Source organism: Mauremys reevesii, linkage group 13, assembly GCF_016161935.1.
Source record: "Mauremys reevesii isolate NIE-2019 linkage group 13, ASM1616193v1, whole genome shotgun sequence".
NCBI classification, from domain to species: domain Eukaryota; kingdom Metazoa; phylum Chordata; order Testudines; family Geoemydidae; genus Mauremys; species Mauremys reevesii.
Genome location: NC_052635.1, coordinates 33,462,644 through 33,481,077, shown reverse-complemented (window position 1 = coordinate 33,481,077; position 18,434 = coordinate 33,462,644). Strand labels below are relative to the sequence as shown.

Sequence of the window (18,434 nt, the reverse complement as noted above, 5' to 3'; positions counted from 1 at the left end):
GCCCATTCCCAGGTTCTGGCAAACAGAGGCTAGGGACACTATCCCTTTGAGAACCTATTCTCCATGAATTTATCTGGTTCTTTTTTGAACACTGTTATAGTCTTGGCCTTCACAACATCCTCTGACAAAGAGTTCTACAGGTTGACTGTGTGTTGTGTGAAGAAATACTTCCTGTTTGTTTTAAACCAGCTACCTATTAATTTCAGTTGGTGACCCCTAGTTCTTGAGTTATGAGGAGTAAATAACACGTCCTTATTTACTTTTTCCACACCAGTCATGATTTTCAACCTCCATCATAACCCTCCTTAGTCATCTGTTTTCCAAGCTGAAAAGTCCCAGTCTTATTTATCTCTCCTCATACAGCAGCTGTTCCATACCCCTAATAATTTTTGTTGCCCTTTTCTGAATCTTTTCCAATTCCAGTATTTCTCTTTTGAGATGGGGCAACCACATCTGCACACAGTATTCAAGATGTGGGCGTACCATGGATTTATACAGAGGCAATATGCTATTTTCTGTCTTATTATCTATCCCTTTCTTAATGACTCCCAACATTCTGTTTGCTTTTTTGACTGCTGCTGCACACTGAGTGGATGTTGAAGTTAGAGGCTGAATCTCAAATTTTCTTCAGTTTTGCCACACTGGAGACAAACGATGCAACCCTCCAAGCTGTGCGCACTGCCTCACAATCCCTTTTGGCTTTGGCACAGAATTTTTCAACCCAAGTTTTGAAGATGGAAAGAATATTCAAATATTTTAGGGCCTGGTTCTACTCTTAAAAAATGTCATCATGAGTTCCCACGTATGTTTCAATAACTGTAGAGCAAATATGTTCCATTTCCATGTTTTAAAAAAAAATTAATTGCAAGCCTTGCACTTGCACTGGAGAATTTAGAGTGTGTGCTTTCCTTTTGCACTATTAACTTTAACATTCAAGTCTCATGCAAGAATGTTAATCAGTCAAGTCTATAGCTTTCTCATTAGGTAAAAGAGATTAATCAGAATTTGAATTAAACCTAGACCCCTGGTAGGGGTGAGACACCTATTATCTGACGATTGACCAGAAACGCACACATTTGGCCTCCGTAAGAATAGTTCAGTTGCAGCCACAGCTCCTAGTTTGTTGTTTTAACAGCTTAGATTCATTTCATCTTCACCAGTAGTGAATTGAAACTGCACTGCTGAGAAGTATATCAAGTATCTTACTCCTGTCTGAGAAATGTGGAATGTCCCAAATGACTGCATGCCATAAACTGTTTAATTCTTATGGCTGGGGTGCTAAAACTTGGTTAGGAAGCTAGGATTGGATTGGATTGGATGGCAAGGCTTTATTTAATCCACCAAACCAGATAAACCCATTAGTCTGTTTAAAATCTTCCAGGCTAAAAATAATTTGTAATCTCTCCTGGGCATAGATAATCTTTTTCTAATTTAAAGGATTTAGCAAGTCCAAATGCTATTTTTCTTTAAATTGAATGTGATATAGATAGTGGCTTTAAATTTTTAAGAAAATGATTTCTATTGTCTATTCTTCCCTGGATGTAGCAGCCTGCTCCAGAGTGTCTGAATTTTGGGCCTGCAAAGTTGGGCCTGCAAAGTTTATTTATATGGGCTAGAAACACCATATAAATAAAGGTAGTGGCTTTATTTTGAAGAAGTGCAGGAAATAGCTCAAATTTAGCCTCCACTCCTGTATGATTTTCTTGGTGTCCGGAACTTGAAGGTGAAACTGAAAGACTGCCGAAAAACATGGTGCTTTCTTGGTTTGGGGAGGGGAATGAATGACATTATACATACACCCTCCCCTAGTCCAGGAGTTCAGGAGACCCTTTCTTAGATCTAGTTGAGGCTGACTGTGGATTGACCTGAGCATTCCTTTACTGGCATTTGGTGCTCTCTCTTAAAAGGTTTTTGCCTCTGCGGCACTCTTGCCGCCACCTGGCCCGAGGAATGGGGGTGGTAGTAGGAACTAACTAGTTGGATCTCTTGCATTTAATGGAGAGCATGGGTCCCTCTCTTCCTCCCCAGGAACTTGTTTATTGAAAGCAGATGGCTCTGTAAATTAAGTAAAGATCCCAGTCTGCCTAAGGATAGTGAGGAATCAGTGCTCAGTGAATGACGGATTTATGAAGGTCTTACAATAAAAGCAGTGCTGAGGTGGTGTTTGGGACTCTGACTTGGCTCTTGCTGTTGTTTCCTACATGCTGAACTGTAAGCATTTGCCAGGGTTCAGGTTCTCAACAGGACATAGGTGGTGCCACGTTAAGAAGAGATAAGGTGTTGGTTACTGATATTGGTACTCAGCTCATTGAAGAGAGAGTCTGTGGCATTATAGACTTAACTGTGTAATGCCCATAAGTCCTAATTGGACACAATAGCATTACTTTCCTTGTCTTAGTGGAAAATCGGATCCACAGCTGATGTTTCCCTTCCTCTTAGAGACAGTGTTACTGGCCCTGGGGAAAGAGAAACTCTTGCAAGAAGTTAGTCTGGTCTCTTAACTCTCTCCTTGGTTGATTACAGTAAATGGAGAGACAATGACATCTGCATAGTTGTGAAGGGGGAGGGAAGGAATGTAAACAAGAGGCAAGCTAATGTGGAATTGCATCTCTTCATGAACTCTAATTACCTTAAAGTAAGAGAATCAGAATCTTGCTAGGAAGGCATGCATCTGATGAAGTGGGTTTTAGCCCACGAAAGCTTATGCCCAGATAAATTTGTTAGTCTCTAAGGTGCCACAAGTACTCCTCATTCTTTTTGCTAGGAAAGGTAATCATTAATTTAGGCAAATGATCGTTGAGGTGCTCCATATTTTTTTCCTCCCAGGTGTATCACTTTTTGTGAGAAAAGGTTTAGTGATTGCAGCAGGAGACTGGGAATCAGGACTGGGTTTTATTTCTGACTGGTTTGGTACTGACAGTAGACAAGTAGTTTAAATTATGTGCCTGTTTGCCATTCAGAAAATGACAGTATACACTTAGCTAATAATATATTAAAAACAACATCCCTACACCTTCATAGCACTGTATGACCATACTGATTTATGGCAAGGAGCAGTTATTCCCTCCTCTTATAGATGGAAGATCCAGGACATAGTTTACCCTTGGGGGATTACTTACCTGGGGCCACACATCAAGTATGTACCAGAGCTAGGGTTAGAATTCTGGCTCCCAGTTTTTATGGTTAATCATATAACAACTCAGCTACCTCAGAGAGATTGAGATTTAATATATCAACTTTGAGGTCCCTGGATGAAAGGCACACTCAAATGAACAGTATGTATTTTAGAAGCTAGTTCTCTTGAAGTTAAATCGTCCCAAATAACCACTGGAACAATTTACTGTGAGTTGTACATTCTTCTTCACCCGAAGATTGTAAACCAAGACTGGAGGTCTTTGGTTTAAAAACAAAATGCTGTAACTCAACCAGAAGGTATGGGCTGGATGCAGAAATTCCTGTGACATTCTATGGCCTGTGTTTTGCAGGTGGTCAGCCTGCATGATCATAGGTCCCTTCTAGTCTTAAAAAAAAATCTACAAATCCTCCTCTTTTGAAGCCTCAAAATACTTTGACATTTCTGAGATAGCATATATAGAGAGAAATACTCCATTTCTGGTTAAGCAATACTTGATGATGTCTGATCTGTTTCTCCAGTCAATCCATGCATGTACAGTTTGAAAACTTGCCAGTTCTGGGTAAATGTTTTGTAATTACTTGCGTGTGGTGCCTCTGCACTGTTAATTTTTAGCCTAGCTAGTGCTATAAATAGTTCAGCAAGTAATAACTTATTAATACATGGTAGATAAAGGGGTGATACCAGTGTTACCACATTTAAGAATAAGCATTTGTTCTTTAAAATTAATATAAATTCAAGACCTATGCATAGTTGGAGAATACTTTTTCTTCTTATTTAAATTAGGTAGAGGGCCAGTAGAATTGCAGGTGTATCTTTGCATGTACAATATGGGGAGGGAAAATTAAAAAAAAAATCCAGCCTCCTAATCGCTAAGTGCCCACTTTGTACTCTTGGTAGCCTAACAGTGAAGGAATTGCACAGTTATTTAAGGCTTTGTCTGTGCTGAGCTTCGGTAAAAGCTCTCACCGCTGCTACCACCAATGGAGCTGCACTGGGGCTGGAATGCTGCTGGAAGACTAACAAAAGAGTCGCTGTAGAGAAGGCTCTGTTGGTTATTACATCAGTTTGTCTCTTAAGCCACATTGCAAGGTCTTTGCAGAAGGGAACATGTCTGTCTGTACTAAGTGGACAAAAACAATGGTGTCCTGGTCATGATTGGAGCTTCTATGCTACTGTAATAAATTAATTATTTAAGAGATTTGTTTTTCAGATTCTTTAGCATATTGCATGTGTACTGCTGAGTGCAATATTTTGTGTAATATTTTCAGCTTTGCATTATTTCCAAAAGCTGAGTTCAGCCTTTGTACTGCAGTAGTGCCAAGGAGCCGCAACGATGGATCAGGGTCCTGTTGTGCTAGATGCTTGACAAACATGTAAGAAAAAGATGGCCCTTGCCCTGAAGAGCTTATACTCTTAGGGTCAATAATTTCTGGAGCTTGCTGTCAGACTTGTCCCTAGATGACAGTTGGGATTGGTACCAGTTACATTCTGGAATGCAGGTGAATAGCATTCCATAAACCCTAGTTTTCCTGAAAAAGTTAACATAGCTTGATTAGAATATTTTTTTGTTAATTCAGAAGTGGTCCATATGCATTAAACAAGGCTTTCAGGCCTACTTACAAATCAATTAGGGTGACCAGACAGCAAGTGTGAAAAATCGAGATGGGGATGGGGGGTAATAGGATCCTATATAAGAAAAAGACCCAAAAATAGGGACTGTCCCTATAAAATCGGGACATCTGGTCACCCTAGGAAGAATGTCAGATACTGTAGAAACAGAGGTTGATACGAGAGCCCCTAAACCATACTGCATGCTTTTTTGTTGGTCGTGGTTTGGGTTTTTTTTAATAGTAGTCTGGGAAGATGGTCTCATCAGGAAACATTGGGCCCCAGTACTCCAAGCTGATAACTGTTTCTGTAGTGTGTGAACCCACCCCTTTGATTCTCTCAGGTTGCTGTCTGTTAACTGAATTCCTCCCTCCCTCCCGTGCCCTTCCTGGCTGTTGTCTAGCAGTTCCTACTGTATCTTTATCTTCATACCATCTGCTGCTGAGTGCATTACTTCATTAATAAAACAGACAAGATGTTCTTGCTGTTTCCTCCCAACAATGAAACTCTAAAGGAAGCATTTCTTTCTTCCTCTTATTTCAGAAACATGCTAACAGACAGTGACCTTCACTGGACTCTTATCCCTTCTTGCATAGACTGGTTAGCAGGAATAGTTGTTCAGGACCTCTTCCTAATAAGCCTCTGAACTGGAAAGTTTCCCACTGTTGGCAGATCATTATAGTGAAGTTAAATTCATTTCCCATGAGAAGAGGTTATTCTATTCCTTTGTTAGAAGGGTTACTAAAATGCCAACTGAAAAGTTATTACAGGCAGCTGCAGCACTGACTATGTAATTGGGCTTTGTCTCACAGTTAAAGCTATTCCCATCTATAGTTTTGTAGCGAAACTTGTGTCTGTAGTTTTTAGGCCATGGCCATTCTTTCCTTTGTTAGAAGCTTATAAGGTTATCTGTCTCTCTCTCAGATCCACCATACTGTCACATCTCAAGAGTGGGAATTTCTAACTGCAGTTGGATGCCATAAATGATGTTGAGACTAAAGTTTGATTAAATCTGGATTCATATTTATAAATCCTAGCCAAGTTGGCCTTAACCAGCATCTCTCTCCCTCCATTGTCATGCAACAAGTTGTATATCAGTTGTCTGCCACCTTTGGTATAAATATAGCTTGTAAATTACTTTGTGCTGCCATGAGATGAAAAGCACTATGCAAACATAATTTAATAGTAATAATCATGAATGATCCATTAGATCAGGGATAGTCTATTATTTTTTGTCAAGGTGCAAATTTCTTGGTCAAAGGTATAGTCAAAGTCCAGACTCAAGAAAGTAATAAAACAACAATAATGATAATTAAATAAGATTTCAGAGTCCATTCAAAAGCATCTAGTGATCTTGCTTTGGCTTGTCATTCATCATCATTCATGCCCGTCACCCCAACCGGGGTGTGGGCTGCCAACAACAGATCTCCATAGTCTTCTATCCTGGGCCATTCGCTCTAGCTGGTTCCTTGGCTTGTGGTCTGCCTATTTTAGACTACCCCTGCATTAGATCAACAAGATCTCATTCCAAGAATTACTGCACGGATGAAGCATAGTTCAACCTGAACAAACACTGCAACTGCATGTGTACATATGCACATTCTTTTGCAGACAAAACAGCAACAGGATATTTGGTATCTTGAGTTCTGCTGCTGCTCATAGCTGTGCCAGTTTTGCATGGAGAGAAGCAGTCTGTAAGTAGAATAGTCCCAAATTACTCATCATTTTATAGGTCAAAACCAATAACTTGAAACTCTGCTTGGAAGCTAATAACTTCTATTGGGGAGGTTTGAGTGCAGTTCAGAAATTCCTTATTCAAGACTTCAGCATGCCATGATCAAGCCCATAGATAGCCATGCTTCACAACCATGACTCCCATTGAAGTTGTTTTAAGAGCTTTATATGGATAAAGACTGTAGTGCTTAATATGGCTTCCTGTAATCTGATTCCATGATTAGCTGAACAAATCACATGTCCCAGTTATGGATAATTTTAAGGTGCCTAATAATGGCAGCATTTTTTTAATGGTGATGAATCATTTCCAGCATTGGCATTCAAATGCTGAAAAATAGGCTGTCTTCCCATAAGATTAGGTGGTGGTAACCATTGTGGCTTCTCTTTGCATTTAGCATGTTGGCTTTACAATGTGTTCTCTGGACAGGTATCTCACTAATCATTTTACCAAAGGGGTTAATATCTGAAATGACAATCAGCCATCTCAGATTTAAACAGACTTGTTTTTCTTTCTTCAGTTTTTCCATGAGATGGTAACTGCTGAGACAGTCTGTTAAGGATTCCTGCTGCAGTCTCATGAAAGTCAACAGTGTCTTGTCTTGCAGCATCTACTAGGTTATGCATCATCTAGCCCAGGGGTGGGTAAACTTTTTGGCCCGAGGGCCCCATTGGGGTTGCAAAATGGTATGGAGGGCTGAGCAGGGAAGGCTGCCTCCCCAAACAGCCTGGCTCTCGCCCCCTCCCACTTTCTGCCCCCTGACCCATCCAACTCACCCTGCTCCTTGTCCTCTAACCGCCCCCTCCTGGGACCCCACCCCTTATCCAACGCCCGCTGTCTCCTGACTGCCCCCTGGGACTCCTGCCCCCTTACCATGCTGCTCAGAGCAGCATGTCTGGCAGCCGCGCTGCTCGGCCGGAGCCAGACACGCTGCTCGGCTGGAGCCAGACGCGCTGCTCGGCAGGAGCACACAACCCCCCTGCCTCCCAGAGGGCTGCCCGCATAGCTTTGGGGGAGGGAAAATAGCAGGGGAGGGGCCAGGGACTAGCCTTCCTGGCCGGGAGCTCAAGGGCTGGGCAGGATGGTCCTGCGGGCCGGATGTGGCCCGCAGGCCGTCGTATGCCCACCTCTGATCTAACCTATTAAATGGAACAGAGGTAAAAACAGAATACTCAGTAAACTGGACAAGCCTGTGTTTTAAGCAGGAAGACACTGGGTCCTATGCTTATTTGTTCTTACTACTCACGAAATGTGATGGAACGATTTCCTGTGAGTATATGGCATAGTGAAGTAAAGGCTCTCTTAATCATTTGTTCAGAATCAGCAAATAGCATGGTGCTCTACAAGCCACAGAACTGTTCCTATCCCCTAATGCAGGGGTTCTCAAACTGGGGGTTGGGACCCTTCGGGGTCGTGAGGTCATTATATGGTGGGTCACGAGCTGTCAACCTCCACCCCAAACCCCGCTTGCCTCCAGCATTTATAATGGTGGTGTTAAATATATTAAAAAATGTGTTTAGTTTATTGGGGGGGGGGGTCGCACTCAGAGACTTGCAATCTGAAAAGGGTCGCCAGTGTAAAAAAAAAAAAAAAAAAAAGTTTGAGACCCACTGCCCTAATGCTTCTAAACTAAAAACTGCACAAAAAGATGCGCATCAAAAACCCATCTTCTATGACTGAGCATGATGCAGATAAGTATCTTAAACTGAGTAGTTAGCATGATGCATGTTGTGTGCTTCCTATGAAACGGACGAGAAAGAACCACAGTACTTCACTAATTTTCAGTCTGTTTTGATGTTTTTCATCTGAAAGTGGAACTGTCACTAATGTCCTCCACTTACCATTTTACCACTAAAATCACTGTACTGAACAGAGCAGCATGTCTCAGATCTGTAAAGGGAAATCTGTTACACATCCTTTTGTATGACACACCTCTAAGGCATGGGAAACTCTTGTAGTCTCTTGTCAGTGCTTTTCAATGCACAACAAATTTTCCCTAGCAAAAGGTATTAGAAGCACCTACAAATCCCTGAATTACATACCAGAGGCATTGAGACCTATGGCTCAAAAAGTGAGTGGGGTGGAGTAAGTATGTTTTTGATTTTAAAGATGCTTTGGAGTTGGCACATCTGCCTGCTAATCCCAGCTCTGCTTTGCTGTGTGACTTTGGAGAAATTACTTATTCTCTCTGTGCGTCGTCTTCACCCTGTATAAGTCAGAGATAACATCATCTCCCAGTGCTCAGCAAATGTTTTTAAATGTAACCTTTGACAGGTGGGCAAAGTATTATTACAAATGGTTCCTTAAAAACAGTAAGCCCCAAATATTCTTAATTTTAACAATACGTTAGACTGTAAATAGCTAAATTTTAAAATTTCACAATTGCAGACTAACATATTCAGGGAAATCAATTCTGCTTAACTTTTTTTTTCGTATTGTATTACAATCAAATGTAGACCTAGTCTTCCTATATTTAATTTTTCTTGCATGTTAAGGCCAAGCCTTTGGAAGCCATTGTTTAGTTGTTGTAGTACTACCTATCCTTCCTTATAGCCTCAGTGATATACCACTCCTACTGCACTGCTTGCTTCTCTTGTTCACCAGACTTTCACGGCTTACTGTACCTATATAACAAAGCTTTTTAGAGACTCTAGAATCTATTTGTAGCAAGAGAGACTAAAACCTTAGTTAAGAGCTGTTGGAATCGTACTGAATAGTTATGATAGGTCCATCAGTGTTTATTAGCCAGGTTGGACAGGGATGCAAAACCATGCTCTGAAGTGTCCCTCGCCTCTGTTTGCCAGAAGCTGGGAATGAGCAACAGGGAATGGATGACTTGATTACCTGCTCTGTTCATTCTCGCTGGGGCACCTGTCATTGGCCATTGTTGGAAGACAGGATACTGGGTTTGATGGATTATTGGTCTGACCCAGTATGGCCATTCTTATGATGGCTAAATTGCAGAGTCTACCTAGGCAGCAAGCAGAGTCCAAACAGTTGCATCAAACTGGACAGTCTTCAAGGAGTAAGTCTCACTGCCTCCTCCATTCCGTCACCGTGTCTCACTTATGGATGCAAAAACAACTTTGCACTGAGACTATAATTAATAATTATAATTAATAATTATAATTAATAATAATTATTAATTATTAATTTCATTTGGTGACCCCTAGTTCTTGTATTATGGGAATAAGTAAATAACTTTTCCTTATCCACTTTCTCAACATCACTCATGATTTTATATACCTCTAACATGTCCCCCCTTAGTCTTCTCTTTTCCAAGCTGAAGAGTCCTAGCCTCTTTAATCTTTCCTCGTATGGAACCCTCTCTAAACCCCTAATCATTTTAGTTGCCCTTTTCTGAACCTTTTCTAGTGCTAGAATATCTTTTTTGAGGTGAGGAGACCACATCTGTACACAGTATTCGAGATGTGGGCGTACCATGGATTTATATAAGGGCAATAATATATTCTCAGTCTTATTCTCTATCCCCTTTTTAATGATTCCTAACATCCTGTTTGCTTTTTTGACCGCCTCTGCACACTGCGTGGACATCTTCAGAGAACTATCCACGATGACGCCAAGATCTTTTTCCTGACTCGTTGTAGCTAAATTAGCCCCCATCATGTTGTATGTATAGTTGGGGTTATTTTTTCCAACGTGCATTACTTTACATTTATCCACATTAAATTTCATTTGCCATTTTGTTGCCCAATCACTTAGTTTTGTGAGATCTTTTTGAAGTTCTTCACAATCTGCTTTGGTCTTAACTATGTTGAGCAGTTTAGTATCATCTGCAAACTTTGCCACCTCACTGTTTACCCCTTTCTCCAGATCATTTATGAATAAATTGAATAGGATTGGTCCGAGGACTGACCCTTGGGGAACACCACTAGTTACCCCTCTCCATTCTGAGAATTTACCATTAATTCCTATCCTTTGTTCCCTGTCTTTTAACCAGTTCTCAATCCATGAAAGGTCCTTCCCTTTTATCCCATGACAGCTTAAGGTTGGGTGCAGGGGGTGAGGCCTCCGGCTGGGGGTGCAGGCTCTGGGGTGGGGCTGTGGAGGAGGGTGTTCTGGGGTTACTGCTGGGAGAGAGGACTCCCCCAGTGCTCTGTCTCTCGCAGCAGCACCTGGGCTGCGGGGGAGAAGCGCCTGTCCCTGCTGCGGGGGGGCTGGGGCTGCGGGATAGGCGCCCCTTCCCTGGCCCCAGCAGGGCAGCTGCGGAGGCAGTCCCGGAATCTACATGAGGCATAATAAACAAAAACTTTTTTGCCAAATCCCACAACAAGAGGTCCAGCTGCCGCAGCAGCACCATGAGAGGCAGATTCATGGCCTGCGATCTGTCCATGTCTTATACTGTATATCCCTGACTAAATCTTCGGGGAGAGGGGTGGCCTGGAGGGCACCGCGGGTGCTTGGGGGAGGGGGGTCGCATCTCTAGGGGAAACCGCGCCTCCCCAGTAGCAGCGACATCCCTCTCTCTCAGCTCCTAGTGGCTCTGCACACTGCCTCCACTACTAGCATTGGCTCCGCAGCTCCTATTACGCGGCCAATGGGAGCTGCGAGGGTGGTGCTTGCAGGTGGAGGCAGCGTGTATAGTTGCCTGGTCACGCCTCCACCTAGGAGCTGACGGAGTGGGATGTCACCATTTCTGGGGAGCCCCCCCGCGGTAAGTGCTACCCTAAGCCCCTGCCCACACCCAAACTCCTGCTTCTTCGGAGGTGTGGGGGCAGGAGGCGGTGGCCTGAGACTGCTCCAGCGGCGCTCCTCTTGTGCACTCCCTGGGGTGCGCGCACCCCACTTTGGAGACCACTGCCCTAGAGTAACCTTTCTAACCTGGGCTTTCAGTGACTGAGTGGGTGCATAATAAGCTTTGGAGCTTTCTGGTATGAGCCAACCTTTGTTTTTCCAAGTTAAGCCTTTGTTCTGTATGTTGCAATAGAAAGTCAGTTGCTTGTTACAAAACTGTATGGTCCTTGTCTTTGGGTTCAGAGGTATTTTGTTGGTTTACTGCTCACCCTTGTGCTGAGGGCCTCCTTTTTAATGAATGTCATCTTTGCTTAACTTGTTAGTATTTTCATCTCTCCTTATAGCTTTTCCATCTCACTGCTTCAGGGGGCCTTGGGTCACTTTTAAATACTCTTGTTTAAATAATTTACCTGTGTTGGGTTAATTTAACCTGCATGTTTCCTCTACTTTCAAACAGTCTGTTTTTTCCTCTCCTCTTCAAGCCCCCCAAATGAATACAAACATTTTAAATCTCATTAGAATTGTGATGCAAACTGGCAAAAGGGAACTGAAGATCTGACAATGAAAAGATTAGTGAAAATGAATTCTTTTAGCCCGCAAGAAACCTGATTAAAGGGTCGGGGAATACAATAACAAATACATAGTATTTGCATAATGCTTCACCCTCAAAGTGCTGTAAAACATCTTATCTGAGGTTAAAAGGGGTTATTGTCCTCTGGGGCAGAGGTATGATCTTAGACATTGGGAACATTCCAGTCACAGAGGAAGACACTTGTCACTGAGGGCAGCTAGGCTATAAGGAAAACAGTCTCTTGAAATAAGGGCGTGACCATCTTTGGAAGTGCTGAGAAACAGATTAGAGACAGTGCTGATTAGACAGAATTTTGCTCAAAGCAAAGATGGGACCACTTGGTTTAGGGCAGTGATACTCAGGCTTGTCTACACTGGCAATTTACAGCACTGCAATTTTCTCACTCCGGGGTGTGGAAAAACACCCCCTGAGTGCAGCAAGTTTCAGCGCTGTAAAGTGCCAGTGAACAGTGCACCAGCTCTGCCGTGACTACACAAGCCATGTTAAAGCGCTGCCTTGGCATGTACACTGAGGAGAGCTTTTATGTGCCAAGGCTGACACCTGGGTCATTGTACCCTCTTCTCTGAGTTGTCCAAAAGAGTTTTTACAAAGCGTAGAAAGGGAAAAAAGGCATCTCACTCCATAAATTGTCACTATCCAAATGGCAGAAACCCCTGCTGCTTCTAGGACCTTGCCAAAAATCATGCCTCATCAGCTGAGCCATCAGAAGGTATTTTTTAATACCTTTTAATACCTTTTGCAGAATTGTATGTCAGAATATTAAGTTGTATCACATTTTCCTGAGCCAACCCATGGCCTTTCGTGGAATTATTCATTGTAGCATATTAAAATGTAAATGAAAGATAAAAGATAAAACCAGAAGGAGAATGTATGTAGACTTCTTTATCACACTTTTTACAAAACCTATGTAAATTTGTCAGTGAGCCTTATTTATCTTTTAATTTTGGGCCAGGTATAAAATTTCCTCTTTCTACACAATTCTTTTAGCAATTTTCTTTAAAAATAGATAGAAATCCCCTCACAGACTATTACATGCCTGTCCCTTATTCTATTCCACATGGCTAACCCCCTCCTTGTGGTAGGGGTTTCTGCTATCAGGCTAGTGGCAGCCTGTGGGGTGAGATGCTCTGCTCTGTGCTTTCAAAGTTGTCCAAAAGTTTTTTGTTTTTTTTTTAAAGGTGGCCGTAGAACAACTCGGCCCTATACAATGTAACTCGCTTCTAGGATACATCTTCTTTGTCATTAATAATCTGTGGCCTTGGTGCAGTTGTTCAAATAGACTTTATTTAGAAATTGTCTGAGGCTGTGTATAAGCTAGCACTTTTGTTGGTATAACTTAGGTTGCACCGAAGTGTGAAAAAACACCCCACTGAGAGACATAAGTGGCACTTCTGTCGGTGTAAATGTGAACAGCACTATGACGGCATGAGAGCCTCCCTGCTAACATACCTGCCGCTGCTTGTTGGGAATGGTTTAATGATGTCAATGGGAGAGCTCTCCCAATGGGATAGAGCAGCTAAGCAGGAGATTTTACAGCTGTGCTGCTGTAAGTTCTCTGTATGTTCCTCGGAAAGCCAGGAAAGGCATATGTCATCTGTCTTTATTAGTAATGCTGCCAGTAAGGGTAAATCTATTTTTAAAAAATCCTTTTTTGTCCAAAATGACTGGTGGCACAAAAATGCATATGTCCAAACATGATACGTAGGGGCCTTGGAAAAGGCAGAAGGGGACCAGACAAAAGGCAGCAGAGGACTTAACATATAAAAAGATACATGATGAGTAAAGGTAGAGTTATTACTACTTACTAGTCTAGTTCTAAGCATCCCAACAGACGGGCTTTGCTAGTATACTGACTAAAGGTGAGCTTCAAGGCTAATGAAAATGGAATAAATTCCATGTTTATGTGCTGATTTCTGTTACTAATCAGGCTGTAGTGCACCATCAGCACCAAAACCCTAAATTCACTCTTATTAAAGTCCTCCATTTACAAAGTCCTGTATTTCCTGGTTTACTAAAAATGTGACCCAGTGGTATCAGGGTTTAGTAGGAATGTAGCCTCTAACTATAAAATACAGTCCTGGATTTTAGGGCTAAATAGTTTAAATTCCTTTTATTGTTCCAGTTCCGTTTTGAAATATGCCTTAGATATAGTCATGTGAAATTGTATGATCTTTCCCATCCCACATCTGGTAACTTGGTCATGTGTCCCCCAAAGAGCTTCTTGACACAAGGAAACTGAGGTGAAGCAGAATGGTTCCAAAAAGGGTTAAGTATTTGAGTTTCTCTTACCTATAAAATTTGCTGCTAATTTAATCTCTCTGGTTATTTCTTTCAGTGAACACCTACCTCTTCATGATGCAAGCCCAAGGCATCATGATTCGTGAGAATATGAGAACAATAGGAGCTCAGGTTTATGAGCAGGTGGTCCGCAGTGCCTATGCCAAGAGGAACAGCAGCATGAATGACTCAGGTATATTTTTAGTAATTAAGTCAATTTGATTAGAATTTCCATTGCCATAGGAAAGTCTAAACAGTTTTTCTTAGGAGAATGAATGCACAGGTAGACACGAGAGGAGAGTTTGCTTTTAGGTCACCCTCTATATTATATTATAGGGTCTATATGGCCCTTTCCTCAGATGCCTCTAGTAACTGAAGAATTGACAAAACAAGACAAGAATGGGTTGCATCCTTTTCCTTCCATCTGCTTTCTAGAGATACAGTGAGTGACATCTGTGAAATCCCATTTTGTTTTCTTGAAGGGATAACACAGAAATGCATATGCTTATGAGCCTCACTGTTCACATGCAAGAAAGGACCTGAAGCTGCCCTAAATTGTTTTTGTTTCAGAAGTGGGAGTAGATACAGGGGTTCTGACTACAGGCCCCTGTTTTTTTTGTTTTGTTTTTGTTGTTTTTTTAAACTGCTTACACTGTATTCCCTCTAATGCAGCGGTCCCCAATGCGGTGCCCGTGGGTGCCGTGGCGCCCGCGGGGGTGTCTAAATGTGCCCGTGTCCTGGCCAGCGGTCAAGCACCCGCCGAAATTCGGGGGCATTTCGGCGGCGACACCTCTCGATGACACCGCTTGCCGCTGACAAGCGGCATCATAGAGAGGCGTCGCCACTGAAATTTGACTGCATTTCAGCGGATGCTCAACCGCCGCCACGGTCCCTCGTCTGGCGCCCGCCAGACGAAAAGGTTGGGGACCGCTGCTCTAATGTAATGCTAGTTTGACATATGCTTTGGATATACCACCTTTGTATTTTAGTGATCCATTTGAACCAAATTGCTCTTCATACATACCCATCTTCCTCCTCCGAAAGTGGCCTATATTTAAATTTCCCCTGAGGAATTTCTCTGCCAGTTCTCTTAATCTGGTCTTCATCCTTTTTATCTTTTTTTTTCTTTAGACACGTAGTGCAATTTTATGTTCCTAGGGCACACAAAACAAAACTTGCAGCCCAGAAGAGAGGGAATTTAGGTGCCCAATTGTATTTTAATTTAGGTAGCCCAAGCCAAACCTATGGCAGTGTACGTAAAATTGCTGTAGCAGTGTCTGCTGTGCAGAGGTGGATTAAGATTTATGGTGGCCCTGGGCACAAAGAACATTTGGGTTCCCCCAACTCCCCCTCACCATGGGGCCCCCTGCTCCTCCTCTTCCCCGCAAAGACCCTGCCCCTGGCCAGGCCAGAAGCCAGATCTAAGCTGTGGTAAGAGCTGCCTAGGGATCCTGGGCCATTGTGAGGAACCCCAGCCCCTTCACCTGCTCTGGGCAGCGTGCCCTGGGGGGGCTGCTCTGGGGCGCCTGGCACACTGCAAAAGGCAGGTGGAGTATCTGGGGCTTCCCATAGCAGCCTGGGCTCTCTGCGTAGCTCTTACCACACCCGAGGGTGATCGTATGGGCCGTTTTGGCTGGGACTGTCCCCTTTTTAAGCCCTGGCAAGAGCAAATGGGACAAATACCCAGTTTTGCCAAAAAAGGGCTTGGGGGGGGATGAGCAATGGAGCTATCGGAGGTGGGAGGGGCTCAGGCCAGCTCTGTGTGGAGGGAGGGAAAGGACAGTTTGGGCGAGCCCCACATGGTGTTCCATTTTCCTTTTAGAAATTGTGCTTACCCTACCACGGCAACTACAGACACAAATTAGGGGGTTGCAATCAACTAAGTTTGAGAACCACTCGTCTAGGTCAGTGGTTCTCAACCAGGGGTACCCAGAGGCCTCCCATGGGGTACATCAACTCATATAGATATTTGCCTAGTTTTACAACAGGCTACATAAAAAGCACTAGCGAAGTCAGTACAAACTAAAATTTCATACAGTCAATGACTTGTTTATACTGCTCTATATACATACACTGAAATGTAAGTACCATATTTATATTCCAGTTGATTTATTTTATAATTATATGGTAAAAATGAGAAAATCAGCAATTTGTCAGTGATAGTGGCTGTGACACTTTTTTTTGTATTTTTGTCTGATTTTGTAAACAAGTAGTTTGTAAGTGAGGAGAAACTTGGGGCCACTGGTATAGCGTGTCTTGCTTTTCTGGTTACATAAAGAATTCAAACTTGGGACTTTTACCAGCATAGCTAATTTGGTCACATGCACACCCCGCAGGCCTGACCAACCTAGCTGTGCCAGCAAAATCCCTACTATAAATAGACACAGTTATACCAGCAAAAAAACCCTTTGTTTCTATAGCTTATTTTGTTTGGGGGAAATGGTATAAACTATACCGGCAAACCCTTTCTAAATGTAAATGGTTACTTATAATGAAGCGCTGACAGCATTTCTTTCTAAAACTAAGTTAGGCAAACTGATGTCCCGTTGAAACTGCTCCTTTCAGTGTTAACACAGTACAAGTGAGTCACTACTGCGAAAGTCTCGACCTACCTTCATGCAGTATCAGGCTGGAATAATGTCAGTTTCAGATAAGCACCGCACCTCATGAGGGCGAATCCCTGCTGTGTCACGGGGTTTCAATAGTGAGAACAAGTGGGTCAAGAGTGTTACACAATAAATGTTACTTTTATGAATAAAATCCAGGATACTCACTCTGCCTCGCCTTTGTAAATAGGGAGTGGGAGTTGCCGTGGTGGGTGTTAGGTCACATCCTTTCTTAAGCTTTTCTACTGTAAAGTTAGCTTGTTAATGCATTCACAAATTACCCAAGCAACAGGTAGCTCACCACATACTTAGTCTTCACTACCTGATTAAAAGACTAGAATTTCCACTGGATATGGCAACTCAGTTCAGTCAATTTTAATATATGAAAATTGGTAAAAATCTGTTTAATCTAACTTCTGAAAGCAAACCCACACATTAAGGAAAAAGAAACCAATTGAACCACTTTTTTCCTCTACTACTCCATGTGGTGGTAAAGCATTAGGGTACATCTACACTACCCGCCAGATTGACGGGTAGCAATTGATCTATCGGGGATCAATTTATCACGTGTAGTGTAGATGCAATAAATCGATCCCCGATCGCTCTCCTGTCAACTGCTGAACTTCAGCAGTGCGAGAGGCAGAAGCAAAGTCAACAGGGGAGCCGTGGCCATCAATCCAGTGCTGTGAGGACGCGAAGTAAGTAAGTAATTTTAATTCAGTCTAAGATATGTCAACTTCAGCTACGCTATTCTTGTATTCTCACTATTCCCCGCCCTGCTCACTCAATTCCTCCCTCCCTCTGTCACGTGCTCTCCCCCACCCTCACTCACTTTAACTAGGCTGGGGCAGGGGTTTGGGGTTTGGGAGGGTTGTGTGGGCTCTGGGCTGAGGCCAAAGTGTCCGGAGTGTGGGAGGGAGCTACAGGCTGAGCCTGGGGCAGGGGGTTGGGGTGCAGAAGGGGGTGAGGGGTGCAAGCTCTGGGAGAGAGTTTGGGTGCAGGAGGGGGTGTAGAGTGCTGGCTCCAGGAGGGGGGGCAGAGCTGGAGCAAGGGGTTGGGGTGCAGGAGGAGGTTTGGGGTGCTGGCTCTGAGAGGGCTCAGGGCTTGGGATGCAGGAGGGGATATGGGGTGCTGGCTCCAGGAGGGAGCTCAGGGTTGGGGTGCAGGCTCCTACCAAGCGGCATTTACCTCAGGCAGCTCCTGGTCAGTGGTGCAGCTGGGCTAAGGCAGGCTTCCTGCCTGCCCCATCTCCACACGGCTCCCAGAAGGGGCCCGTGGGAGGGGACGTGGCTCCGTGTGCTGCCCCTCTCTGCAGGCATCATTCCCGCAGCTCCCGTTGGCCACAGATCCCCATCCCCGGCCAATGGGGGCAGTGCTTGTAGGCAGGAGCAGCACGCGGAGACCCCTGGCGCCTCCCCCGCCCCTGGACAAGGGGGAAAGCTGGCCGCATCGGGGAGCAGTGAGGGGCCAGGGCAGGCAGGGAGCCTGCCTTAGCAGCAGCGCTGCTGCACCACCGGACTTTTAATGGCCGGAGATCGTGATCAACTGGGAGAGTCTCCAGGATTGTCCAGTCAATCACGATCTATGGATTGGTGACCACTGCTGTAGAATGCAGTTTTTAGCTATTAAACGAGATCTGGTTGGCTTTGTGTTCAGTGGCGTATACCAGTAATTTTCAGTCTGTGGTCTGCAGACCACATCTAAGGGGTCTGGGAAAGGTGTCTATGA

At 43.6% G+C, this 18,434-nt stretch overlaps 1 protein-coding gene across 2 annotated transcripts in view; it reads left to right on the top strand.

The window, feature by feature from the left end:
- Window positions 1–18,434, top strand: part of B4GALT5 (beta-1,4-galactosyltransferase 5) — a 71,828-nt gene that overhangs the window by 37,479 nt on the left and 15,915 nt on the right. For both annotated transcript variants that reach the window (XM_039497752.1, XM_039497751.1), the window contains one exon: window positions 14,159–14,293. In XM_039497752.1, the coding sequence (XP_039353686.1) occupies window positions 14,176–14,293 (118 nt within the window). In that variant the 5' untranslated portion in view covers window positions 14,159–14,175. The remainder of the gene's footprint in view (window positions 1–14,158; window positions 14,294–18,434) is intronic.